The sequence below is a fragment of the Portunus trituberculatus genome, chromosome 27, assembly GCF_017591435.1.
Source record: "Portunus trituberculatus isolate SZX2019 chromosome 27, ASM1759143v1, whole genome shotgun sequence".
Lineage (NCBI taxonomy): Eukaryota > Metazoa > Arthropoda > Malacostraca > Decapoda > Portunidae > Portunus > Portunus trituberculatus.
Window position 1 is genome coordinate 3,550,934 of NC_059281.1, and position 24,028 is coordinate 3,574,961.

Below are 24,028 nucleotides of genomic sequence, written 5' to 3' on the forward strand. Positions count from 1 at the left end.
CCTGAAGGGTTGGTCGTCTCTGAAAGGAAGTGGAAAGATGTAGGGTGATATCATCAGCATAGAAGTGCATAGGAGAGGATAGGGCAAGAAGTTTGGCTTAGAAAATCATTAATGAATAATACAAAGGGAGTGATTGACAGGACAGAACCCTGAGGAACACCATTATTAATAGATTTAGGAGAAGTGGCCATCTACTATGGCTGTAACAGAATGGTTGGAAAGGAAACTCGAGATAAAGTTGAAGAGAAGGATAGAAACCGTGCCAGACTCTATCAAAAGCTTTTAATATGTCTAATGCAACAGAAAAAGTTTCACCAAAATCTCTAAAAGAAGATAACCAAAACTCAATAAGGAAAGCCAGATCACCAGTAATGCAACCTTGATGGAAGCCATACTGATGATCAGATAGAAGGTTGTGAGTGACAGATGTTTGAGAATCTTTCTATTGAGGATAGACTAAAAAACTACACAAGAATGAGGTTAAAGCTATAGGACGGTAGTTTGAGGGATTAAAATGGTCACCCTTTTAAGGAACAGGTAGAATGTAGGCAAACTTCCAGCAAGAAGGAAAGGTAGAAGTCGAAAGACATATTCGAAAGAGTTTGGCCAGGCAAGGTGCAAGCACGGAAGCACAGTTTTTGAGAACAATAGGAGGGACCCCATAAGGTCCATAAGCCTTCCAACGGTTTAGGCCAGTGAGGGCATGGAAAACATCATTATGAAGAACTTTGATTGAAGGCATGAAATAGTCAGAGGGAGGAGAAGAGGGAAGGACAAGCCAAGGATCATTTATGTGTTGTTAGCAAAGGTTTGAAAGAAGAGTTTAGTTTTAAGAGACAAAAGAGATGGCAGTGGTGCCATGATTGGTTTTCAACCAATCATTGTTTATGGTCATTCAGGTAAGTTAAAGATTATATTGTTATATCATTTACAACTATATAGGAATATGAAACACAAGTTTGTTTTTGTTGTTGATTAGTGCCACGAACGCGAAGAACTGCAGGTTGCCGAGAGGGGTGGCCCTGAGGCCGACAGGAGGGTGGGCAGGTTGAATGATTTTTTTTGTACGTAACTCGAGTTTCCGTACATTTCAAAGCATATTATGGAGTTTTCAACCAATCATTGTTTATGGTCATTCACAGGTAAGTTAAAGGTTATATTGTTATATTATTTACAATTATGTAGGAATATGAAACACAAGCTTGTTTTTGTTGTTGATTAGGGCCACGAAAGCGAAGGACTGCAGGTTGCAGAGAGGGGTGAACGCCTGAGGCCACCAGAAGGGTAGGCAGGTCGAATGTTGTGACGCCCAGGGTGGACAGCTGGGAGCGTAGTGCAGTGCGGTGGGAGTAGAAGCGTGGGCAGCAGGGCAGGAAATGCAATAGGAAAGGGCAATAGGGATCAACAGACAGGCACAGACGGTGCAAGTCAGCTGCGAGTGTCGTGTGGCCCAGGCGAGGCTCCGGAGTTGTTATTGTTGTGATGGGTGCGCGAACCCTCAAGGTCGTCAATCTCCCCGTTGTCATGGTAATGGGCTTCCCATTTTCTTCTTCACTCTCTCACACACAGCTGCTGCCTCCCTTCTCATGTCTTTAATTACGTCCTCTTTTTCTTGTAGCGTAATGGTTTTCCTTTTCTTAGCATCACTGCTGTCACTAAGGAGTTTTCTATTTGGTGCCATTGAGCAAGATACTAAGAACTTGAGTCAGTAAACGCAGAAGTAGGATAACACTCTTGCCAGGGGCGATGGTGTGGTGGAATTGAGGCAGGGTGTTATTGTATTCAAGCGTGAAGTGGGCGGTGTGACGGGTAACCACCAACAATAACAATAAATCCCGCGCTTTACGATTTATAGATTTTCAATTTTTTTAATCTTAAATTGCCTTATAGTAGACTGACGTAACTACGAGTTTGACGTAACTCGAGACCGACGTAACCCGGGACTTTACTGTATGTATATATATATATATATATATATATATATATATATATATATATATATATATATATAAAGGATGATTCTCATACCATCCTTGGAGTCCCCTTCTAATGTTTTCTGTTCAGCTTGTATGGGGGACTGGGTGGGTCTTTTCTTAACACTTTTTGCTCTTGGCCAGTCTTCCTCATATATATATATATATATATATATATATATATATATATATATATATATATATATATATATATATATATATATTGGGTGGTGGAAAGAAACTCAGGAGTAGCAGGAGTATTTTATTTCTCCAACGTTTTGCCCATAGGGCTTCTTCAGAAGAATGACAGGCCTGTAGGCAAAGCAGTATATATACAATACAGGTGGATCACGCCGCGCGCGCTGGAATTGGAGGCGCTGATTGGTCTCTTCCTGGTGGCCTCAGTAGCTGAGATGGTGAGCTGCGCTGCTGGATAGGCAGACAAATCCTCTCTGTGGTTCGTGGTTTTCCTCCACGAACCACAGAGAGGATTTGTCTGCCTATCCAGCAGCGCGCAGCTCACCATCTCAGCTACTGAGGCCACCTGGAAGAGACCAATCAGCACGCGATGTGATCCACCTGTATTATATATACTGCTTTGCCTACAGGCCTGTCATTCTCTCTGAAGAAGCCCTATAAACGTTGGAGAAATAAAATACTCCTGCTACTCCTGAGTTTCTTTCCACCACCCACCAACCCAACTGTTCTACATTGTTACATATATATATATATATATATATATATATATATATATATATATATATATATATATATATATATATATATATATATATATATACAGTAAAGTCCCGGTTACGTCGGTCTCGAGTTACGTCAAACTCGTAGTTACGTCAGTCCACTATAAGGCAATTTAAGATTAAAAAATTGAAAATTTATAAATCGTAAAGTGCGGATTTATTGTTATTGTTGGTGGTTGCCCGTCACACCGCCCGCCTCACGCTTGAATACATAACACCCTGCCTCACTTCCACCACACCGTCGCCCCTGGCAAGAGTGTTATCCTACTTCTGCGTTTACTGACTCAAGTTCTTAGTATCTTGCTCAATGGCACCAAAGAGAAAACTTCTTAGTGACAGCAGTGATGCTAAGAAAAGGAAAACCATTACGCTACAAGAAAAAAGAGGACATAATTAAAAGACATGAGAAGGAGGCAGCAGCTGTGTGTGAGGGAGGGAAGAAGAAAATGGGAAGCCCGTTACCATGACAATGGGGAGGTTGACGACCTTGAGGGCTCGCACACCCATCACAACAATAACAACTCCAGAGCCTTCGCCTGGGCCACACGACACTCGCAGCTGACTTGCACCGTCTGCGCCTGTCTGCTGATCCCTATTGCCCTTTCCTATTGCATTTCCTGCCCCGCTGCCCACGCTTCTACTCCCACCGCACTGCACTACGCTCCCAGCTGTCCACCCTGGGCATCACAACATTCGACCTGCCTACCCTTCTGGTGGCCTTAGGCGTCCACCCCTCTCTGCAACCTGCAGTCCTTCGCTTTCGTGGCCCTAATCAACAACAAAAACAAGCTTGTGTTTCATATTCCTACATAATTGTAAATAATATGGCAATATAACCTTTAACTTACCTGTGAATGACCATAAACAATGATTGGTTGAAAACTCCATAATATGCTTTGAAATGTACGGAAACTCGAGTTACGTACAAAATCGACTTACGTCATGTTCCAGGAACGTAACTCTGACGTAAACCGAGACCTTAATGTATATATATATATATTGTTACGTACGCCACTCTAGCTGTGACTATCTGCTGCTGCTCACTGAGGACTGTGTTGGTCTGGCATGATCGCCAGTTTATTACTGTACAGTTAGTGGGGATATAACACTCCACAGGCCCCCACCACTATAAATCACAGCAGCCGCAACACTCAGGTTCTTTAAAGGTCGCCAACAGTGTACAACTTCCCCCACTGTAAGGGAATCTCCTTAGCAACTCCTCCTCCTGTACCCAACCAAGTAGAATTTATAAATGGTAGATGTTATGTGTAACAGGGCCAGGCCTTAATACCCCCTAGAGAAACCGCCCCACAAGGACAATTCCACCCACTTCTCTATGAGATATTAATGCCTCTCCACACGCCTTGCCCACAGACTGTGATGAATCACAGACTGGGACAACACGCACAGTGTATATATTACTATACTATCTATTACTACGACAAGTGCTTCCTAACACCTGTCAGACTGACTCCCCTAGCCTGCGACTACTACAACATATGATGTGTACGCCACATCTGGTGGTGTACACACGAGTCCAGACACCACCTACGGGTGACAACAGCCATACAAGGAGTCCAGATACTCGTCACAGACAAGTCTGACGGACAAGAACTACGCACACCTGGCCGACAGCATGAAACTTCTCATATTTCACTAGCGTGCGTGGCTACAACCACTACAACACAGTATACTACTGGGGCTATACAAAAGATGATGGGGGCACACAGCCACCCACCAAAACACACTGGTGACCACAGCCACCACAACGACAAACAGGACGAGACAATGCCGCGTCTCTCCCACGCGTTGCCGCCACAAGACAGGACGGACGCAAAACAGAAGTGCAGCCATACCAACTACGCTTCTCCTAGAGCAACAAGCCCGTTGCTCTAACAGTCACGGTCTACCAGTAGCATGCCAGCTACTCAAGGAGGGCACAACTCCCAAACCAATGACTACTTGAGTACCTCTAACACACAGTCCAGCACACGTATCTCTATCTTGTGCCCAGAGCGTACGTGTTACCTCAGCTGAAGACTGGCAGGTACTATAAACAGTATACTACTGATACTACACAACAGATGATGGGGGCACACAGTCGCCCACCAAACCCCACTGGTGACCACGGCCACATACAACAATCAAGACGAGACACTAACGCGTCTCTCCGCGCCGCCATCACGAGTGAACAAACGCAACACCCGAGAAGTGTAGCCAAACCAACTACGCTTCTCCTAGAACAACAAGCCCGTTGCTCTACCGCCACGGTTTACAAGTAACATGCCAGCTACTCAAACAGGATGGCACAACTCCCAGACCGATTACTAGTGAGCACCTAGAGAAGCCCAGCAACACGTAGCTCTACCATGTGCCAGACCCACGAGCGTCCGTGTCCACCTCAGCTGAAGACTACCTTGGTACTGACTCCTGCTTGCAACGAGAAGCGAGAAGAGGGAGGTGGGTTGTCTGCTCAGCAGAACAGCCCGAGGGGCTCGCACTGGGTGGCTGCCATACAATAGGCACATAATGAAATAATAAATTAAAGGAGATTAAGACGGTTCCCCTCACAATATATATATATATATATATATATATATATATATATATATATATATATATATATATATATATATATATATATATATATATATATATATATATATATATATATATATATATATATATATATATATATATATATATATATATATATATATATATATATATATATATATATATATATACAGTAAGGTCTCGGTTTACGTCAGTGTTACGTTCCTGAAACATGACGTAAGTTGATTTTGTACGTAACTCGAGTTTCCGTACATTTCAAAGCATATTATCGAGTTTTCAACCAATCATTGTTTATGGTCATTCAGGTAAGTAAAAGGTTATATTGTTATATTATTTACAACTATGTAAGAATATGAAACACAAGCTTGTTTTTGTTGTTGATTAGGGCCACGAACGCGAAGGACTGTAGGTTGCCAAGAGGGGTGGACGCCTGAGGATGCCAGGTGGGTGGGTAGGTCGAATGTTGAGACGCCCAGGGCGGACAGCTGGGAGTGTAGTGCAGTGCGGTGGGAGTAGAAGCGTGGGCAGCGGAGCAGGAAATGCAATAGGAAAGGGCAATAGGGATCAGCAGACAGGCGCAGACGGTGTAAGTGAGCTGCGAGTGTCGTGTGGCCCAGGTGAAGGCTCCGGAGTTGTTATTGTTGTGATGGTGGGTGCGCGAGCCCTCAAGGTCGTCAACCTCCCCGTTGTCATGGTAACGGGCTTCCCATTTTCTTCTTCCCTTCCTCACACACAGCTGCTGCCTCCCTTCTCATATCTTTTAATTATGTCCACTTTTTCTTGTAGCGTAAAGGTTTTCCTTTTCTTAGCATCACTGCTGTCACTAAGGAGTTTTCTCTTTGGTGCCATTGAGCAAGATACTAAGAACTTGAGTCAGTAAACACTCTTGCCAGGGGCGATGGTGTATGGAACTGAGGCAGGGTGTTATTGTATTCAAGCGTGAGGCGGGCAGTGTGGCGGGTAACCACTAGTGACGCCTGGCAGGCAACAATAACAATAGATCCCGCGCTTTACGATTTATAAATTTTATATTTTCTTAATCTTAAATTGCCTTATAGTGGACTGATGTAACTACGAGTTTGACATAACTCAAGACCGACGTAACAAGGGACCTTACTGTATATGTGTGTGTGTGTATATATATATATATATATATATATATATATATATATATATATATATATATATATATATATATATATTATATACACTCACACACACACATATATATATATTATATATATATACACTCGACCCTCGAAACAATGCACAAATGCTTGCACGACCCTGTCCATTCTTTGCAAAAGTACAAAAAAAAACTGTACAAAATGTAATTAAAATACATAAAATTTTCTAATTTTTGTATTAGTTCAAGCTTAGCAGCCACTGGAAGAGCCTTTCGATTACACTTCACTGATTTACTAGGTTTAGGAGGCATTTTGGATAGGTTAAGCACTCGTGGGAAGGGTAGAAATGCATAAAAATGCCGTAAGCACTGGACAATGTTCGCTGTTGGTTGAAAACACACGGACTGAAGATTAAACATGGCGGCCAACAGCTCATGACGCGACCGATCCGCCACCTACCGGACAATAATTTGCCAGGAACGGACAATCGCACGCATTTTAATATTCGTCCGTAGATTAAACCGGACTCAGAATTTGTCCGTGGTTTCAAATCCGTTGATGGGAGGTCCATTGTTTGTTTCGAGTGTGTGTATATATATATATATATATATATATATATATATATATATATATATATATATATATATATATATATATATATATATATATATATATATATATATATATATATATATATATATATATATATATATATATATATATATATATATATATATATATATATATATATATATATATATATATATATATATATATATATATATATATATATATATATATATATATATATATATATATATATATATATATATATATATATATATATATATATATATATATATATATATATATATATATATATATATATATATATATATATATATATATATATATATATATATATATATATATATATATATATATATATATATATATATATATATATATATATATATATATATATATATATATATATATATATATATATATATATATATATATATATATATATATATATATATATATATATATATATATATATATATATATATATATATATATATATATATATATATATATATATATATATATATATATATATATATATATATATATATATATATATATATATATATATATATATATATATATATATATATATATATATATATATATATATATATATATATATATATATATATATATATATATATATATATATATATATATATATATATATATATATATATATATATATATATATATATTTTTTTTTTTTTTTTTTACATTACAAGGGCACTGGCCAAGGGCAAACAAAGTGTTGAAAAAAAAAAAACCCGCTGGTTGCCAGGCCCTGTTAAGAGGAAAGTAGAAAGAGAAAAACAAAAAATCTAAAAGGAGGGTCCAGTTAACGAAGAGGTGTCTTGACACTCCTCTTTTGAAAGAGTTTAAGTCATAGGCAGGTGGAAATACAGACACAGGTAGAGAGTTCCAGAGTTTACCAGTGTAGGGAATGAAGGAGTGAAGATACTGGTTAACTCTTGCATTAGGAAGATGGACAGAATAGGGATGAGAAGAAGTAGAGAGTCTTGTGCAGCGAGGCCGCAGGAGGGGGAAGGCATGCAGTTAGCAAGTTCAGAAGAGCAGACAGCATGAAAACAGCGGTAGAAGACAGATAAAGATGCAACATTGCGGCGGTGACTTAAAGAATCAAGACAGTCAGTTAGAGGAGAAGAGTTGATAAGATAAAAGCTTTAGATTCCACCTTGTTTAGTAAGTAAGTACTATATATATATATATATATATAGTACACTTTGATAATATCAAAATTATATATATATATATATATATATATATATATATATATATATATATATATATATATATATATATATATATATAGTACACTTTGATAATACTATATATATATATATATATATATATATATATATATATATATATATATATATATATATATATATATATATATATATATATATATATATATATATATATATATATATATATATATATATATATATATATATATATATATATATATATATATATATATGTCAGTGATCTGTTCTCTACAATGACATACAAAAGTCTGAAAAAAGTGTCTCTCTACAAACAGATCTATTAGATACCTTCAAAAGATCCTTTAAGATTAGGAAGAGAACATTGACCTCAAGACATACTTGTTCATGAGTCTGAAGAACAATGATGGTAGAATTCTTGTCTCCAATGGCAGCCTCATCCTGCTGCAGTGCTGACACCTCTGCTAGGGGCACTACGCTGGTTTCTCCATCATTTCTGATCACCAATGTCCACTGGGGGCTCACTGCGTCTTCCATCTGTAATAGTCATTTCCTCCTACACTCAAATGTCTGGGTTTTTTTTTTTTTTTTTTAATGCCCACCCAACATGCCTTACCTGTCTAGCAATGATTGTCTGTTTTGATGTCAATCATGTTCTATATTAATTTAATTTAATTTTGTATTTCCTGAGAATGAAGGAAGTTGGCTAAGTAAAAAAAGAGGAAATAGCTGAATCTGCAAAGAGCCAGTCATTATTCCAGAAAAGCAGTGTCTTAAGTCTTGGTGCTGTGAAACACAAGCTTAACACAGTTGAGGTGATGCATCACAAGCAGCTGTCCCAAACATTCATAGACAAACATATTATCTTGATAAATACAGTACTTGATTCTGCTACGAAATAGAGGCAATATTAAATATTTGTATGATATATATATATATATATATATATATATATATATATATATATATATATATATATATATATATATATATATATATATATATATATATATATATATATATATATATATATATATATATATATATATATATATATATATATATATATATATATATATATATATATATATATATATATATATATATATATATATATATATATATATATATATATATATATATATATATATATACTGCAACAAAAGTGGGTTGATTTTTTAACAAGTTTGTCTCATACAACAACAAAACTCATATCTAATATTGCAATTTATGGCCTTGCCATAATGGTAAAAATCTATTTGGCAGTGGGTAATATGGGCATAATACTTCCAAGAGGTTTTGCAATTCTTCTAAGTCCAGTCAGCTCTTCACCATTTAAGAGTTGATACAGAAATAACTTTCTAATGTTCTTAGTAGTACATACTATGTAATTTAGAAGATAACCATAATATACATTTAGTACCTACTGTTGTTTTTTATTACCTTTATGGATACTAAGACAATTACTTTACTGAAGCTTTTGTCATGAATTAATAGTTTCCATGATATATGGAATTTGGTTTAATCTTAATAATACAGCCACATTAGATACAAGCATGAAACTCACATATCATGTAGAGGTGTCAGTGACCTTGCCATAAACATAGAGAAATTGTGTGGATACATGTAATAGGTCTGTAATAGCACTCGGGAGTGTTGCAGAAATTTGGGATTTTCCTTGTCCAACAGTGTAATTTTGTAGGTGTTTAGTTAGGTTAGGTTACGTTTTTTTTTAACATAACATAACATAACATAAATAATAGGATAACAAAGGGCCACCAGGGCCCATCTAGGTTATCCTGTATCAGTCGCACAGCGACCTCGTCATCAGTACTTAAAGATACACTTACAAGTACACAATACATTATATACTAATTCTTAAATATTTGGCCCATTAACAGGGCTAAGTCCTGCAGCGAATTCCTCTACAATCTGTGATCCCCATACATGGGGATCATGTCTTGTTTAACTATAGTAAATTTCTTATAAAACTATCATGCAGCACTATACATAATTATAAATCTAATAAATTTAAGTGCTTATCTAATCTGTTTTAAACATTGTCAAACTAGTGCTATTTACAACCTCTCTGGCAATGCATTCCAGAAGTCTACCACCCTATGACTAAAGAAATATTTTCTTATATCTAACCTGCAGCCTTGCTTTCTAATCTTCCTGCCATGATTTCTAGTCCTACTTCCTCCTCTAAGGTAAAGAAAGATCTCACATCTATGTAGTTTGTATCTGAGAACATTTTAAATAACTCTATCATATCCCTCTTATACATCTCCTCTCAAATGAAAACATGTTTAATTCCTTTAATCTATCTCTATACTCCAGGCGCTTTAATGCTGGTATCATTCTAGTTGCTCTTCTCTGAACTGCTTCTAACATGTTGATATCCTGCCTATAGTGGGGTGACCAGGCCTGTATGCAATACTCTAAATGGGGCCTAACATAGGAATTATATAAGCTACGCACCACTTCCTTACTTTTATAACTAACATTTTTATTTATAAAACCCAGGATCCTATTTGCCCTATTACTTGCTTCTAAACATTGCTTTGAAAATTTCATAGTCCTAAATCCTTTCCTCCTCTACTGCCTCTAGCCAACATCCCTCCATCTCATAGCTAAAATTTGTGTTGTCTTTACCTAAATGCATAACCTGACACTTTTTAGAATTAAACTCCATCTGCCACCTGTCTGCCCATGCTATCAGCCTGTCCAGGTCTCGTTGTATTCTGTAATTGTCCTTTTCACCCTGTACTGCACATGCTATCTTAGTATCATCTGCAAACTTTGATACTTTGCTACTAATTCCTATATCTAAATCGTTAATGTACACCAAGAAAAGAAGAGGTCCTAGCACTGATCCTTGGGGTACCCCACTAACCACTTCCTTCCACTCAGACATTGCCCCATTTAATACTACTCTCTGTTTCCTATCAGAAAGCCATTCACTAATCCAATCAACTAACCTACCCCCTATCCCATGTAGTCTCAATTTGTACACTAGCCTCCTATGCAGTACCTTATCAAACGCCTTGCTAAAATCTAGATATATAACATCTATGCTATTTCCATCATATAACTCCTTGGTAATATATTCTAAGATATCGAGCAAATTTGTAAGACAGGACCTCCCTGATCTAAAGCCATGTTGGGTATCTCTAATTAATCTACAGTAAAACCTCGGTTGACTCTCGAAGGATAACAACGACAAAAATTTGTCAATATATTGACTCAGGGGATGAACGATATTTCAGGGGACGAACGCAGTTAAATGGCTCGCCGGCAGGCGGCAACTGCTCACCCACGCTGATGCTGTCCTTCACTCTCAGTTGCAGTTGAGCGCTCACTACAAACTGATGTGCGGCAGTTTGTTCGTCACTGCTAACTGTTCACAGTGTTTTTTTTCCTGTTTAAAGTGCTTTTTTTTTCATTTTTTCTCTGTGTATTGACCTTCTAAGTGGTTCAAGATGCCACCCAAGAAAGTTTTAAAGAAAATTACCATCGATGAGAAGAAAGAAATTATTGAAAAGCATGAGCATGGTGTTCGAGTCTCTAATCTCTCCGCTCAGTACAAGATGGCTAAGTCGACTATCTCGATAATATTAAAGAATAAGGAAGCCATCAAAGCAGCCAATGTGTCTAAGGGGGTTACCTGTCTCTCTAAGCAACGAACACAAGTGATTGAGGAGGTGAAAAAGCTGTTTTTAGTATGGCTTAATGAAAAGCAGCTTGCTGGTAATAGTGTGAGTGAGGGCTTGATCTGCAAGAAGGCTAGGCACCTTCATGACGATCTCAGCAAGACCATACCAGGAACCAGCGAAGCTCAAGAGTTCAAGGCTAGCAAGGATTGGTTCGAGAAATTTAAGAGACGAACTGGCCTACATAATGTTGTTCGTCATGGGGAAGCTGCTAGTTCCGATTCTGCTGCAGCCGAGGCTTACAAGGCTACATTTGCTAGTTTCATTGAGAAGAAAGGATATGTGCCACATCAAGTTTTTAATTGTGATGAAACCAGACTCTTCTGGAAAAAAATGCCAAGAAGGACATTCATCACCCAGGAAGAGATAAAGCTACCAGGACATAAGCCCATGAAAGATCGCCTCACCCTTCTGCTGTGCTCCAATGCAAGTGGAGACTTCAAAGTGAAGCCGCTTCTTGTTTATCATTCTGAAAACCCTAGGATATTCAAGAAGAATCATGTGGTCAAGACTAGGCTACCAGTATTGTGGAAGTCGAACTCCAAGGCATGGGTGACCAGAATTATTTTTAAGGAGTGGCTATATGAGGTATTTGCCCCCAGCGTTAAGGCTTATCTACAGGAGAAGGGCCTCCCTGTGAGGTGCTTTCTTCTGATGGATAATACTCCTACCCACCCTCCAAGTTTGGTTGATAACATGGATGAGGATATGAACTTTATTCAAGTAAAGTTCCTACCACCCAATACCACCCCGCTTATACAGCCTATGGACCAGCAAGTGATTGCCAACTTCAAGAGGCTCTACACCAAGGCACTGTTCAGTAGGTGCTTTCAGGTGACCAACGACACTGACCTCACCCTTAGGGATTTTTGGAAGAACCATTTCAACATCTTCCACTGCATTAACCTCTTTGATAAAGCATGGAATGATGTCACTTATAGGACCCTTAAGGCATCTTGGAGGAAGTTGTGGCCTGAATGTGTCCCAGAGCGAGACTTTGATTTAGAAGAGACTAGCACCTGAGGTCGAAGAGATCGTGTCCATAGGGAAGACATTGGGCCTAAAGTGAACGAGGAGGACATTGAGGAGCTGCTTGCTGACCACAAGGAGGATTTAAACACCGATGAGCTGCATGAGCTGCAGAATGAACAGCAGAAGACCCTAGCTGAAGAGCATTCTTCACATTCAGAGGATGAGGAAAAGGAGGAGGTTGTTCCCAGTGAAGTGATCTGTGAGGTCTTGGCAAAGTGGAATGATGTGCAAGGTTTATTGAAAAGCACCATTCAAACAAAACAGTGGCCATAAGAACAGTGAATTTGATGAATGACAATGTCATGTCTCAATTCAGAAAAGTTTTGCAGAACAGAAAAAGGCAAACTGTTCTTGATCGTTTTTTAGTGAAGAGTGCTCAACAAGGAGAAGAGAAAGCAGAAGAACCAGCAGCCAAGAGGGCAAGAAGAGAGCTAACACCAGAGGTAAAGTTGCCTGCAGTCCTTAAGGAAGGCGACTCTCCCTCAAAGCAATAACCTCCTTCCTCCCCATCCTCCTCTCCTCCATTCCATCATGCCATCAACGTCCAGTCTCTCAGGTAAATAACCTTTTCTTTTTTATTCATTCTATTATCATTTTGATAGCATTTAGGTAAGTAAAACAATTTAAGCTTTTTATAATTATTTCGTTCATGTCATGCATACATTAAAGGTCTATTTTGAATGAGTTTTATGGACAAAAGTATGATTTTTGTCTAACATTAATGGTATTTCAATACATTTTTATGGAAAAAATTTATTCAGGGGACGAACAGGATTTAGGAACGAATTATGGTCGTGAGCTGAGGTCTTACTGTACTCTCATTTAAATGCTCTCAAATACTACCCTTAATGATTTTCTCTAGTATCTTACATACTATACTAGTTAAACTGATCAGTCTAATAATAATAATGTTTGGTGTAACATTAGCTAACTTCCAGTCCTGAGGTATCTCAGCAAACCTAAGTGATCTTTCAAAGATTAACTTAAGTGATTCAGAAATACTCTGGCATGTAGCTCATCAGGACCACTAGCTTTCCTATCGTCTAGTTCAAGAATAAATTTCCTAATAATTCCCGGTTTTATATCAATATTTTCTAAAGCTCTTAAACTACTCGTCACACTGTTTGTAACAGGATTTCCTATTCTTCCCCTAGTAAATACTGAAGGAAATTGTTCATTCAATAATTCTACTATGTCTTCATTTTGATCCACTACTACATCATCTTTTCTGAGTGGTCCAATCCTATCCTTATTTCTTTTATCACTGACCTTGTAATAGCTATATAAGTTTTTTGTATCTTTACTCCCAGCTCTAGCTAGTTTTATCTCTGCCTGCCTTTTACTTTTTTTTATAACCTTACTCACATCATCCCTGACCTGTCTGTACCTAATCAAATCTACATCTTCCCCCACTTTTCTGCAACTCTCTATATGCCCTCTTCTTCTCTCTGATCTGTCTACCTATCTCGTGAGTCCACCATAATGGCTTCCTGTTTCTCTGCCTTATATCTTTGTAAGGGAAACACTGTATCACTATACCCTTTTACTACAATCTTAAAAATATCCCACATCTCCTGTGCAGTTTTATTTCCAAAACTATCTTCCCAGTTTACCTCTCCTAATAACTGACGTAACCTACCATAGTTGCCTTTCTGAAAGTTTGGGACTCTAGTCTTATTCACTATATTATTAATGATAAATCTAATTATATGATGGTCACTGTTTGCTAAAGTCTCTCCTACCTCAACTTCCTTTAAACAATGCTCAATATTTGTTAGTACTATGTCTAAAACCTTCCTCCCCCTAATAGGTTTATCTACCATCTGCACTAAATAGTTATCCTGAAAACTTTCCATAAACTTATTTTCACTAGCATCTCCTACCATCCTCTCCCAGTTTACTGACTTAAGATTAAACTCCCTATGTCTAACTAGTACACCCCCTATTTATCTCATCTACCATAAGGTTGTCTACATCTGCTGACTGGTTAGGTGATCTATATAAAGCTCCTACTCTAATAACCTTACTTTTGTTTACTCTAACATCCAACCATAAGGACTCTACTCTGTTATCTACCTTAATACCATTAACCTAACTGGAAATGAAGGATTTTTTTACATAAATAACTACTCCTCCACCTATCCTAGCAATTCTCTCTTGTAAATACATAATGTATCCATCTACTTCATATTCTTTCCTATTTTCCCTAAACTTTTCCTCATTTACCCATGCCTCTGTGACACATACAACATCTAAGTCCTCCTCAACTATATAACTAGATAACTCGTCCTTCTTGTTCCTAAGACTCCTGGCATTTACATAAAAACATTTAAGTCCTGCTACCTTCCTAGATGCTGTCTCCTTATTTGGAATCCTAATCTTATTCTCTCCTATTTGCACCTGGAAATCTTTCCTAATCTTTTCACTATCTCTGTTTATCCTATCTAATTTATGTCTAACATCTTTCTTCTGGAATGCATTTGCTACCTCACCCCTACACTCCATCCCAACTGCCCCCTCCAGACATCCACTCAGCACATCCACACCCTTCCTACTCAGATGCACACCATCCCTAGCATACAAATCCCTTCGCCCATAAAACCTATCCCATACATCCACAAAGCTGACACCCACATCCTTAAACATCCCTTTTACCTGATCATTCACACCAATGGCCCTAGACATCCATTCCCTGCTAACATACACACGAGGCAAGATTCCTGACACTACACACCTCCTACCACTCTCCCTTATCTTGCCTAACATTTCCCGAAATCTTGCCACTAACTCCTCCGACCCACCTGCTCTGACATCATTCCCACCTACGTGCAAAACTACTACACCCTCTACATCCCCCCAACTCTCCTCTGCACCTCCTCACTCACTGCCTTCACACCTGCACTAGGCATACACACGTTCGTCCTCCTATCCCTGTCTTTCCCACAGAAAGTGCTATCTAAGTACCTAACCTGAGAGTCACCCACCACACACACCTGAGGTGTGCTAGGCACAACCCTCCTCCTCCTCTTCTCTACCCCCTTCTCTCTCCTTTCACTCACCACAACCACCTCATTCACTCCACTCTCACTCTCCCTCTCCCCCTCCAACAAACCGAACCTATTTTCACACTCAACAAGTTTAGTCCTATCTTCCCTAACTGCCTCCGCTTTCCTTCCCCTCGCAACCTGCCATCTCTGCCCATCATGACTACTATCTTTCCCAGTCTGGCTCGCCTGCTCCCTCTTCCCCACTCTGCTCTTCCCGACAGAGGGCCAAGACACCCTGTCGCCCTCAGAAGGTCCAACCTTCGGCCTAACACTGATCTGCCTAATTTTTTCCACTGCCTCCCCAAGCCTCTTAACCTCCTCCTTCAACTCGAAGATGAGAACTTGTTCGCACTTTTCCCCTCACTTAGCTTTCTCATTTCCTCTCAATTCTCGGTGCTCAAGAGAAAGAACTAAATTCTCGCTCTTGAGCCTACACCATACACTCAGAAAAGTCAACGACCTTCCTGTCATGCCCACACATCTCACACACAACAAACTCGCTCAATTCCACCTCAACACACTCTTTCACGCACTCAATCACACTCTGATATACCTCAGTAGCTACCACCATACTAATTTACAATCTGTTAACTCACAAGAACACTATACGTAGCTAACAAACAAATAAAAATACTTGGTGACGGGTGGGGAACCGGTGGTGGGGGGCCTAAGTGAGGTCAACTAATCCTCTTTCAAGATCAACTTGACGGTTACAAGCCTAGTCTCCTCGCTCTACCCAAATACTTTTAACTCACAAACACTGATTCTAACCACTATTTCACTCTAATCTAACACTTGCAGTACACACTTTCACTTCACTAACACTCAAAAGCACCACACACAGACACCAAGCACAAACACCACTCGCTAACTATAAAAACAACAGCCAAAAACGGAGTGCACACACAACACGTCCACTCGCCACCGCAGCTACGTGGTGGGTTAAGTTAATGTCCTCGTGGGAAGTCTTGGGTGTCACAACCTAGGCTGGATTATTTTAAATTTGGAATAATAAGGCGTAGGTGGTGGGAATGTGGATGTATTATAAATAATTAAATAATTACTGTTATTTATCACCATCAATACTAGATGAGTAATTTATGAGGGAAAGTGTGTAAAAGAAAAGTGTATTAAAAAGATGTCTAGTTTCCAGTTGTACACTCCTTTTTTGTTTGCTTTCTCCAGTAATACCAGGATGCTAAGATGCACACTACAGTATGGCATGGATTGAGATACATAGATGTCCTAACAGATAAGTGGCTTCAATCCAATTGTTGATAAAATTATTTTTCTCACATCCAGCCAGGCTCTGGATTAGATGGAGAGCTAGCCTACAGGTTCTCTTACCCAGTGGGCTTCTCAACCCGACACATCAGGTAGAAGATAGCAATGGGAAGCTGCACTCTTAACATAACATAACATAACATAACATAAATAATAGGATAACAAAGGGCCACCAGGGCCCATCTAGGTTATCCTGTATCTGTCGCACAGCGACCTCGTCATCAGTACTTAAAGATACACTTACAAGTACACAATACATTATATACTAATTCTAAATATTTGGCCCATTAACAGGGGTAAGTCCTGCAGCGAAATCCTCTACAATTTGTGGTCCCCATACATGGGGATCATGTCTTATTTAACTAAAGTAAATTTCTTATAAAACTATCATGCAGTGCTATACATAATTATAAATCTAATAAATTTAAGTGCTTATCTAATCTGTTTTTAAACATTGTCAAACTAGTGCTATTTACAACCGTCTCTGGCAATGCATTCCAGAAGTCTACCACTCTATGACTAAAGAAATATTTTCTTATATCTAACCTGCAGCCTTGCTTTCTAATCTTCCTGCCATGATTTCTAGTCCTATTTCCTCCTCTAAGGTAAAGAAAGATCTCACATCTATGTAGTTTGTATCTGAGAACATTTTAAATAACTCTATCATATCCCTCTTATACATCTCCTCTCAAATGAAAACATGTTTAATTCCTTTAATCTATCTCTATACTCCAGGCACTTTAATGCTGGTATCATCCTAGTTGCTCTTCTCTGAACTGCTTCTAACATGTTGATATCCTGCCTATAGTGGGGTGACCAGGCCTGTATGCAATACTCTAAATGGGGCCTAACATAGGAATTATATAAGCTACGCACCACTTCCTTACTTTTATAACTAACATTTCTATTTATAAAACCCAGGATCCTATTTGCCCTATTTCTTGCTTCTAAACATTGCTTTGAAAATTTCATAGTCCTGTCTATCACTACTCCTAAATCCTTTCCTTCCTCTACTGCCTCTAGCCAACATCCCTCCATCTCATAGCTAAAGTTTGTGTTGTCTTTACCTAAATGCATAACCTGACACTTTTAGAATTAAACTCCATCTGCCACCTGTCTGCCCATGCTATCAGCCTGTCCAGGTCTCGTTGTATTCTGTAATTGTCCTTTTCACCCTGTACTGCACATGCTATCTTAGTATCATCTGCAAACTTTGATACTTTGCTACTAATTCCTATATCTAAATCGTTAATGTACACCAAGAAAAGAAGAGGTCCTAGCACTGATCCTTGGGGTACCCCACTAACCACTTCCTTCCACTCAGACATTGCCCCATTTAATACTACTCTCTGTTTCCTATCAGAAAGCCATTCACTAATCCAATCAACTAACCTACCCCTATCCCATGTAGTCTCAATTTGTACACTAGCCTCCTATGCGGTACCTTATCAAACGCCTTGCTAAAATCTAGATATATAACATCTATGCTATTTCCATCATCTAACTCCTTGGTAATATATTCTAAGATATCGAGCAAATTTGTAAGACAGGACCTCCTGATCTAAAGCCATGTTGGGTATCTCTAATTAATCTATTCTCATTTAAATGCTCCCAAATACTACCCTTAATGATTTTCTCTAGTATCTTACATACTATACTAGTTAAACTGATCGGTCTATAATTATTCGCATCATCCTTCCTACCTTTTTAAATATTGGAGTAACATTAGCTAACTTCCAGTCCTGAGGTATCTCAGCAAACCTAAGTGATCTTTCAAAGATTAACTTAAGTGCTTCAGAAATACTGTCTACACCCTCCCTAAGTACTCTGGCATGTAGCTCATCAGGACCACTAGCTTTCCTATCGTCTAGTTCAAGAATAAATTTCCTAATAATTCCCGGTTTTATATCAATATTTTCTAAAGCTCTTAAACTACTCGTCGCACTGTTTGTAACAGGATTTCCTATTCTTTCCTAGTAAATACTGAAGAAAATTGTTCATTCAATAATTCTACTATGTCTTCATTTTGATCCACTACTACACCATCTTTTCTGAGTGGTCCAATCCTATCCTTATTTCTTTTATCACTGACCTTGTAATAACTATATAATTTTTGGGATCTTTACTCCCAGCTCTAGCTAGTTTTATCTCTGCCTGCCTTTTACTTTTTTTATAACCTTACTCAAATCATCCCTGACCTGTCTGTACCTAATCAAATCTACATCTTCCCACTTTTCTGCAACTCTCTGTATGCCCTCTTCTTCTCTCTGATCTGGCTACCTATCTCATGAGTCCACCATAATGGCTTCCTGTTTCTCTGCCTTATATCTTTGTAAGGGATACACTGCATCACTATACCCTTTACTACAACCTTAAAAATATCCCACATCTCCTGTGCAGTTTTATTTCCAAAACTATCTTCCCAGTTTACCTCTCCTAATAACTGACGTAACCTACCATAATTGCCTTTCTGATAGTTTGGGACTCTAGTCTTATTCACTATATTATCCCTACTGGAATTAATGATAAATCTAATTATATGATGGTCACTGTTTGCTAAAGTCTCTCCTACCTCAACTTCCTTTAAACAATGCTCAATATTTGTTAGTACTATGTCTAAAACCTTCCTCCCCCTAGTAGGTTTATCTACCATCTGCACTAAATAGTTATCCTGAAAACTTTCCATAAACTTATTTTCACTAGCATCTCCTACCATCCTCTCCCAGTTTACTGACTTAAGATTAAAATCCCTAAGATAATTGTCTGACTAGTACACCCCTATTTATCTCATCTACCATAAGGTTGTCTACATCTGCTGACTGGTTAGGTGGCCTATAAAAGCTCCTACTCTAATAACCTTACTTTTGTTTACTCTAACATCCAGCCATAAGGACTCTACTCTGTTATCTACCTTAATACCATTAACCTGACTGGAAATGAAGGATTTTTTTACATAAATAACTACTCCTCTGCCTATCCTACCAATTCTCTGGTGTAAATACATAATGTATCCATCTACTTCATATTCTTTCCTATTTTCCCTAAACTTTTCCTCATTTACCCATGCCTCTGTGACACATACAACATCTAAGTCCTCCTCAACTATATAACTAGATAACTCGTCCTTCTTGTTCCTAAGACTCCTGGCATTTACATAAAAACATTTAAGTCCTGCTACCTTCCTAGATGCTGTCTCCTTATTTGGAATCCTAATCTTATTCTCTCCTATTTGCACCTGGAAATCTTTCCTAATCTTTTCACTATCTCTGTTTATCCTATCTAATTTATGTCTAGCATCTTTCTTCTGGAATGCATTTGCTACCTCACCCCCCTACACTCCATCCCAACTCCCCCCTCCAGACATCCACTCAGCACATCCACACCCTTCCTACTCAGATGCACACCATCCCTAGCATACAAATCCCTTCGCCCATAGAACCTATCCCATACATCCACAAAGCTGACACCCACATCCTTACACATCCATTTTACCCGATCATTCACACCAATGGCTCTAGACATTTTCATGGGTAATAAAAGCTAACAAGAACTGGCTGGAGAGTGCATCATAAATAGCTATATATAACTGTCTGGCAGAACCAAACAAACTAACTGTTACTCAAGCATAATGAAAGAGCAAGTCTCTAAGATGAAAGGCAAGGCCATGTTCACATGTTTCAATATTTTCACACTGAACAAGTGCAGCAGGAAATGCATTCTACAAGTCAACACACCTCAAACTACAGAATCTTTTCTAAATCGAGATTCTCACCTGGTTGGCTATCCCTTATCGCTGTGGTTAGCTAGACATATAGCAACATATAAAAGAAAAAATAAAAGGAATAGTCCAGTTCTGCGGGTACGCCAGTCTTTGAGAGAAGAAATTACTGGAGCAGATGTATTTCAGGAAAAAAAAAACTGTCTTATGTACCCTTGGTAGATCAGTTGTTAGTCACTATAATATTGTTTAAAAGTAATATTAACAAATAAAAATAATTACATGGGTTAACGGCAAAGGGTGTGTGGAAGATCACTCAGTGAAGCGATACAGGGCAGGAATCTCTAGAAATTTATAAGTGACCAGAGCGCGCTTGCAGTAAGCTGTTTACTCAAACAATGTCATAGGGATAGGTCTCTCGCCTCACTGAGAAGGAAACAGCAGTGGGTGTGGGTTTACCTCACTGCTGTGCCCCGCGTGAAGTGCCTCGTCCTGCTGCTGCGTGGCCGTGCAGTGCCCGCCTGCCGCCTCACCTCAGGATGTAAACAACAGCTGATGCTGACGCTGCTGCTGGCCTCGCCTCGCCTCGCCTCGCGCTTTCCTCGCGTCTCTGCAATAGAGCCTGGCTACGCTTTATTTAAACACGCCTCGAAATCTGTCACTATAATTATAGCGACACTCCCACCTACTGTGATGCTAAACATTATTAAATTACTATATAAATCGTGAAATATTCCTTGATTAATTGTCATCAATAGCAGCAGCTCTTTCTCTTGACCGAATTTTTTTTTTTTTTTCTCATTTGCCTTCATTAACTTTTGGTGGATGTATTCTCTACATTCTATAACCTGATATTACCTCACACATGCTATTTTTGTCATAAGCCGCTACTAATTATATGGTTGCATACAAGCCTCAGTATTCCCACACATCGCTTCACTATCCATTACCTTGTTGATAGTGATAAAAAAAAAAAAAAGACGGCTTAGTCTATAAGGGACTTTTCAATTACATACTGCCCATAATCATATTGTCTTCATCTACCACAAAGGCCCACAATCCATCCACTTTATTCTCTTTTTCTTCAGTTTTCTTTATACATACACACATATGCAGATACATACATATGCACTTTACATACAAAGACCACACATGTGTGTTCTCCCTTTAAATAACCAGACAAATTTGTAACATACTGATCTTTTTTTTTTTTTTTTAATCATACGTATTGTTACATAAAGGGTGTTTTAGTTATCCCTTCCCTCTTTGGTGATAGAACCTATAAGTAAGAGAATGGAGATGTGGAAGGATATTTCTCTCCCTCGCAAACAGAATTATTAATTTATGTTTATGCCAGCTAGTTCTTTTGACTCATTGTGTTGTGCAAATGTATTACCAATAAATACATTTCTGGCTGGGTGCCGTAGGTATAACTAATGTTCAGGAGAGTGAGGATGTGTAGGTTGGCACTGTTACATGTTAGGATGAGTTATGGGTGTTTAGTCTTACCAATCTTGTACCGAATTGTGTTTGCAATTAATAGACTTGTAGAAGGCTTGGTTTTCCCTTATCCACACTGCCTCTAGGGTAGCAATAAGGGACTAGCTACCGCTCAGGACTCGAGTTAAGCAAATGACCAAAACAGGGAGGATAACCAAAATAGCCTCTGGTCTTGTCACCCGAGTTAGAAAGACACGAGCAGCTAAGGGGAGCTTTATACTGCTGGAGTTTGATACTCTAGTCCGCGCTGACTACTAGCTTGGGGAGTCGCCAGAGACGAGACTGCACACTGCCTGTTCCACCCCCGCCGTGAGAATACAGTAAAGCGAGGGGGCACGGCACGCCATCAAGGAGTTACGACGGGAGCGCTTCCTCGCTGGCAGTCTACAGGAGAACCCGGGATAAAATGCTGTGTCGAGCCTCTTTGTGGCTCACACAGATGGAGTGTTGTCTGTGCTCTCCCCGGTCTCCCCTGCCTTGTCATGTGTGTGGGGGACAGCAGTGAAGAGGGGTGGTGGTGTAATATTATGAATAGGTCTACAGTAACATGATGCAAATTTTTTTCCTCTTTTATATACAGTGGAGACTCAATACTCATACTTAATTAATTCCAAATGGCTGTTCGAGTATTAAAAAAGTTTGATTTTTGATACCTATAAATCAGAGGTTATTCGTTCTAATCTTAGCATCTCTCAAATTATATATATATATATATATATATATATATATATATATATATATATATATATATATATATATATATATATATATATATATATATATATATATATATATATATATATATATATATATATATATATATATATATATATATATATATATATATATATATATATATATATATATATATATATATATATATATATATATATATATATATATATATATATATATATATATATATATATGTATATATATATATATATATATATATATATATATATATATATATATATATATATATATATATATATATATATATATATATATATATATATATATATATATATATATATATATATATATATATATATATATATATATATATATATATATATATATATATATATATATATATATATATATATATATATATATATATATATATATATATATATATATATATATATATATATATATATATATATATATATATATATATATATATATATATATATATATATATATATATATTATATATATATATATATATATATATATATATATATATATATATATATATATATATATATATAATATATATATATATATATATATATATATATATATATATATATATATATATATATATATATATATATATATATATATATATATATATATATATATATATATACAATTTTATTTGTATACCTATACCGTAAGTGAAGGCTGGTGATGGATAACTTAGAAGGAGGAAAAGGGTGGTGAGGAGGA

At 37.6% G+C, this 24,028-nt stretch overlaps 2 protein-coding genes across 4 annotated transcripts in view; one reads left to right on the plus strand and one right to left on the minus strand.

The window, feature by feature from the left end:
• The window catches only part of LOC123509576 (zinc finger protein 652-A-like), a 71,562-nt gene extending 48,509 nt beyond the window's left edge, over positions 1–23,053 (minus strand). Inside the window, exons 1-2 of one of the 3 annotated variants that reach the window (XM_045263945.1) lie at positions 21,530–23,053; positions 8,658–8,813 (exon numbers count right to left, since the gene is read on the minus strand). In XM_045263945.1, the coding sequence (XP_045119880.1) occupies positions 8,658–8,813 (156 nt within the window). In that variant the 5' untranslated portion in view covers positions 21,530–23,053. Of the gene's footprint in view, positions 1–8,657; positions 8,814–21,352; positions 21,501–21,529 lie in introns of those variants that run through there. The other 2 variants (XM_045263947.1, XM_045263946.1) reach the window with 2 other exon arrangements.
• LOC123509430 (tigger transposable element-derived protein 1-like) lies at positions 11,759–13,012 on the plus strand. The gene has a single exon (XM_045263720.1). The coding sequence runs from the start codon at positions 11,759–11,761 to the stop codon at positions 13,010–13,012; it is 1,254 nt and encodes a 417-aa protein (XP_045119655.1).
• Positions 23,054–24,028: the final 975 nt, after the last annotated feature.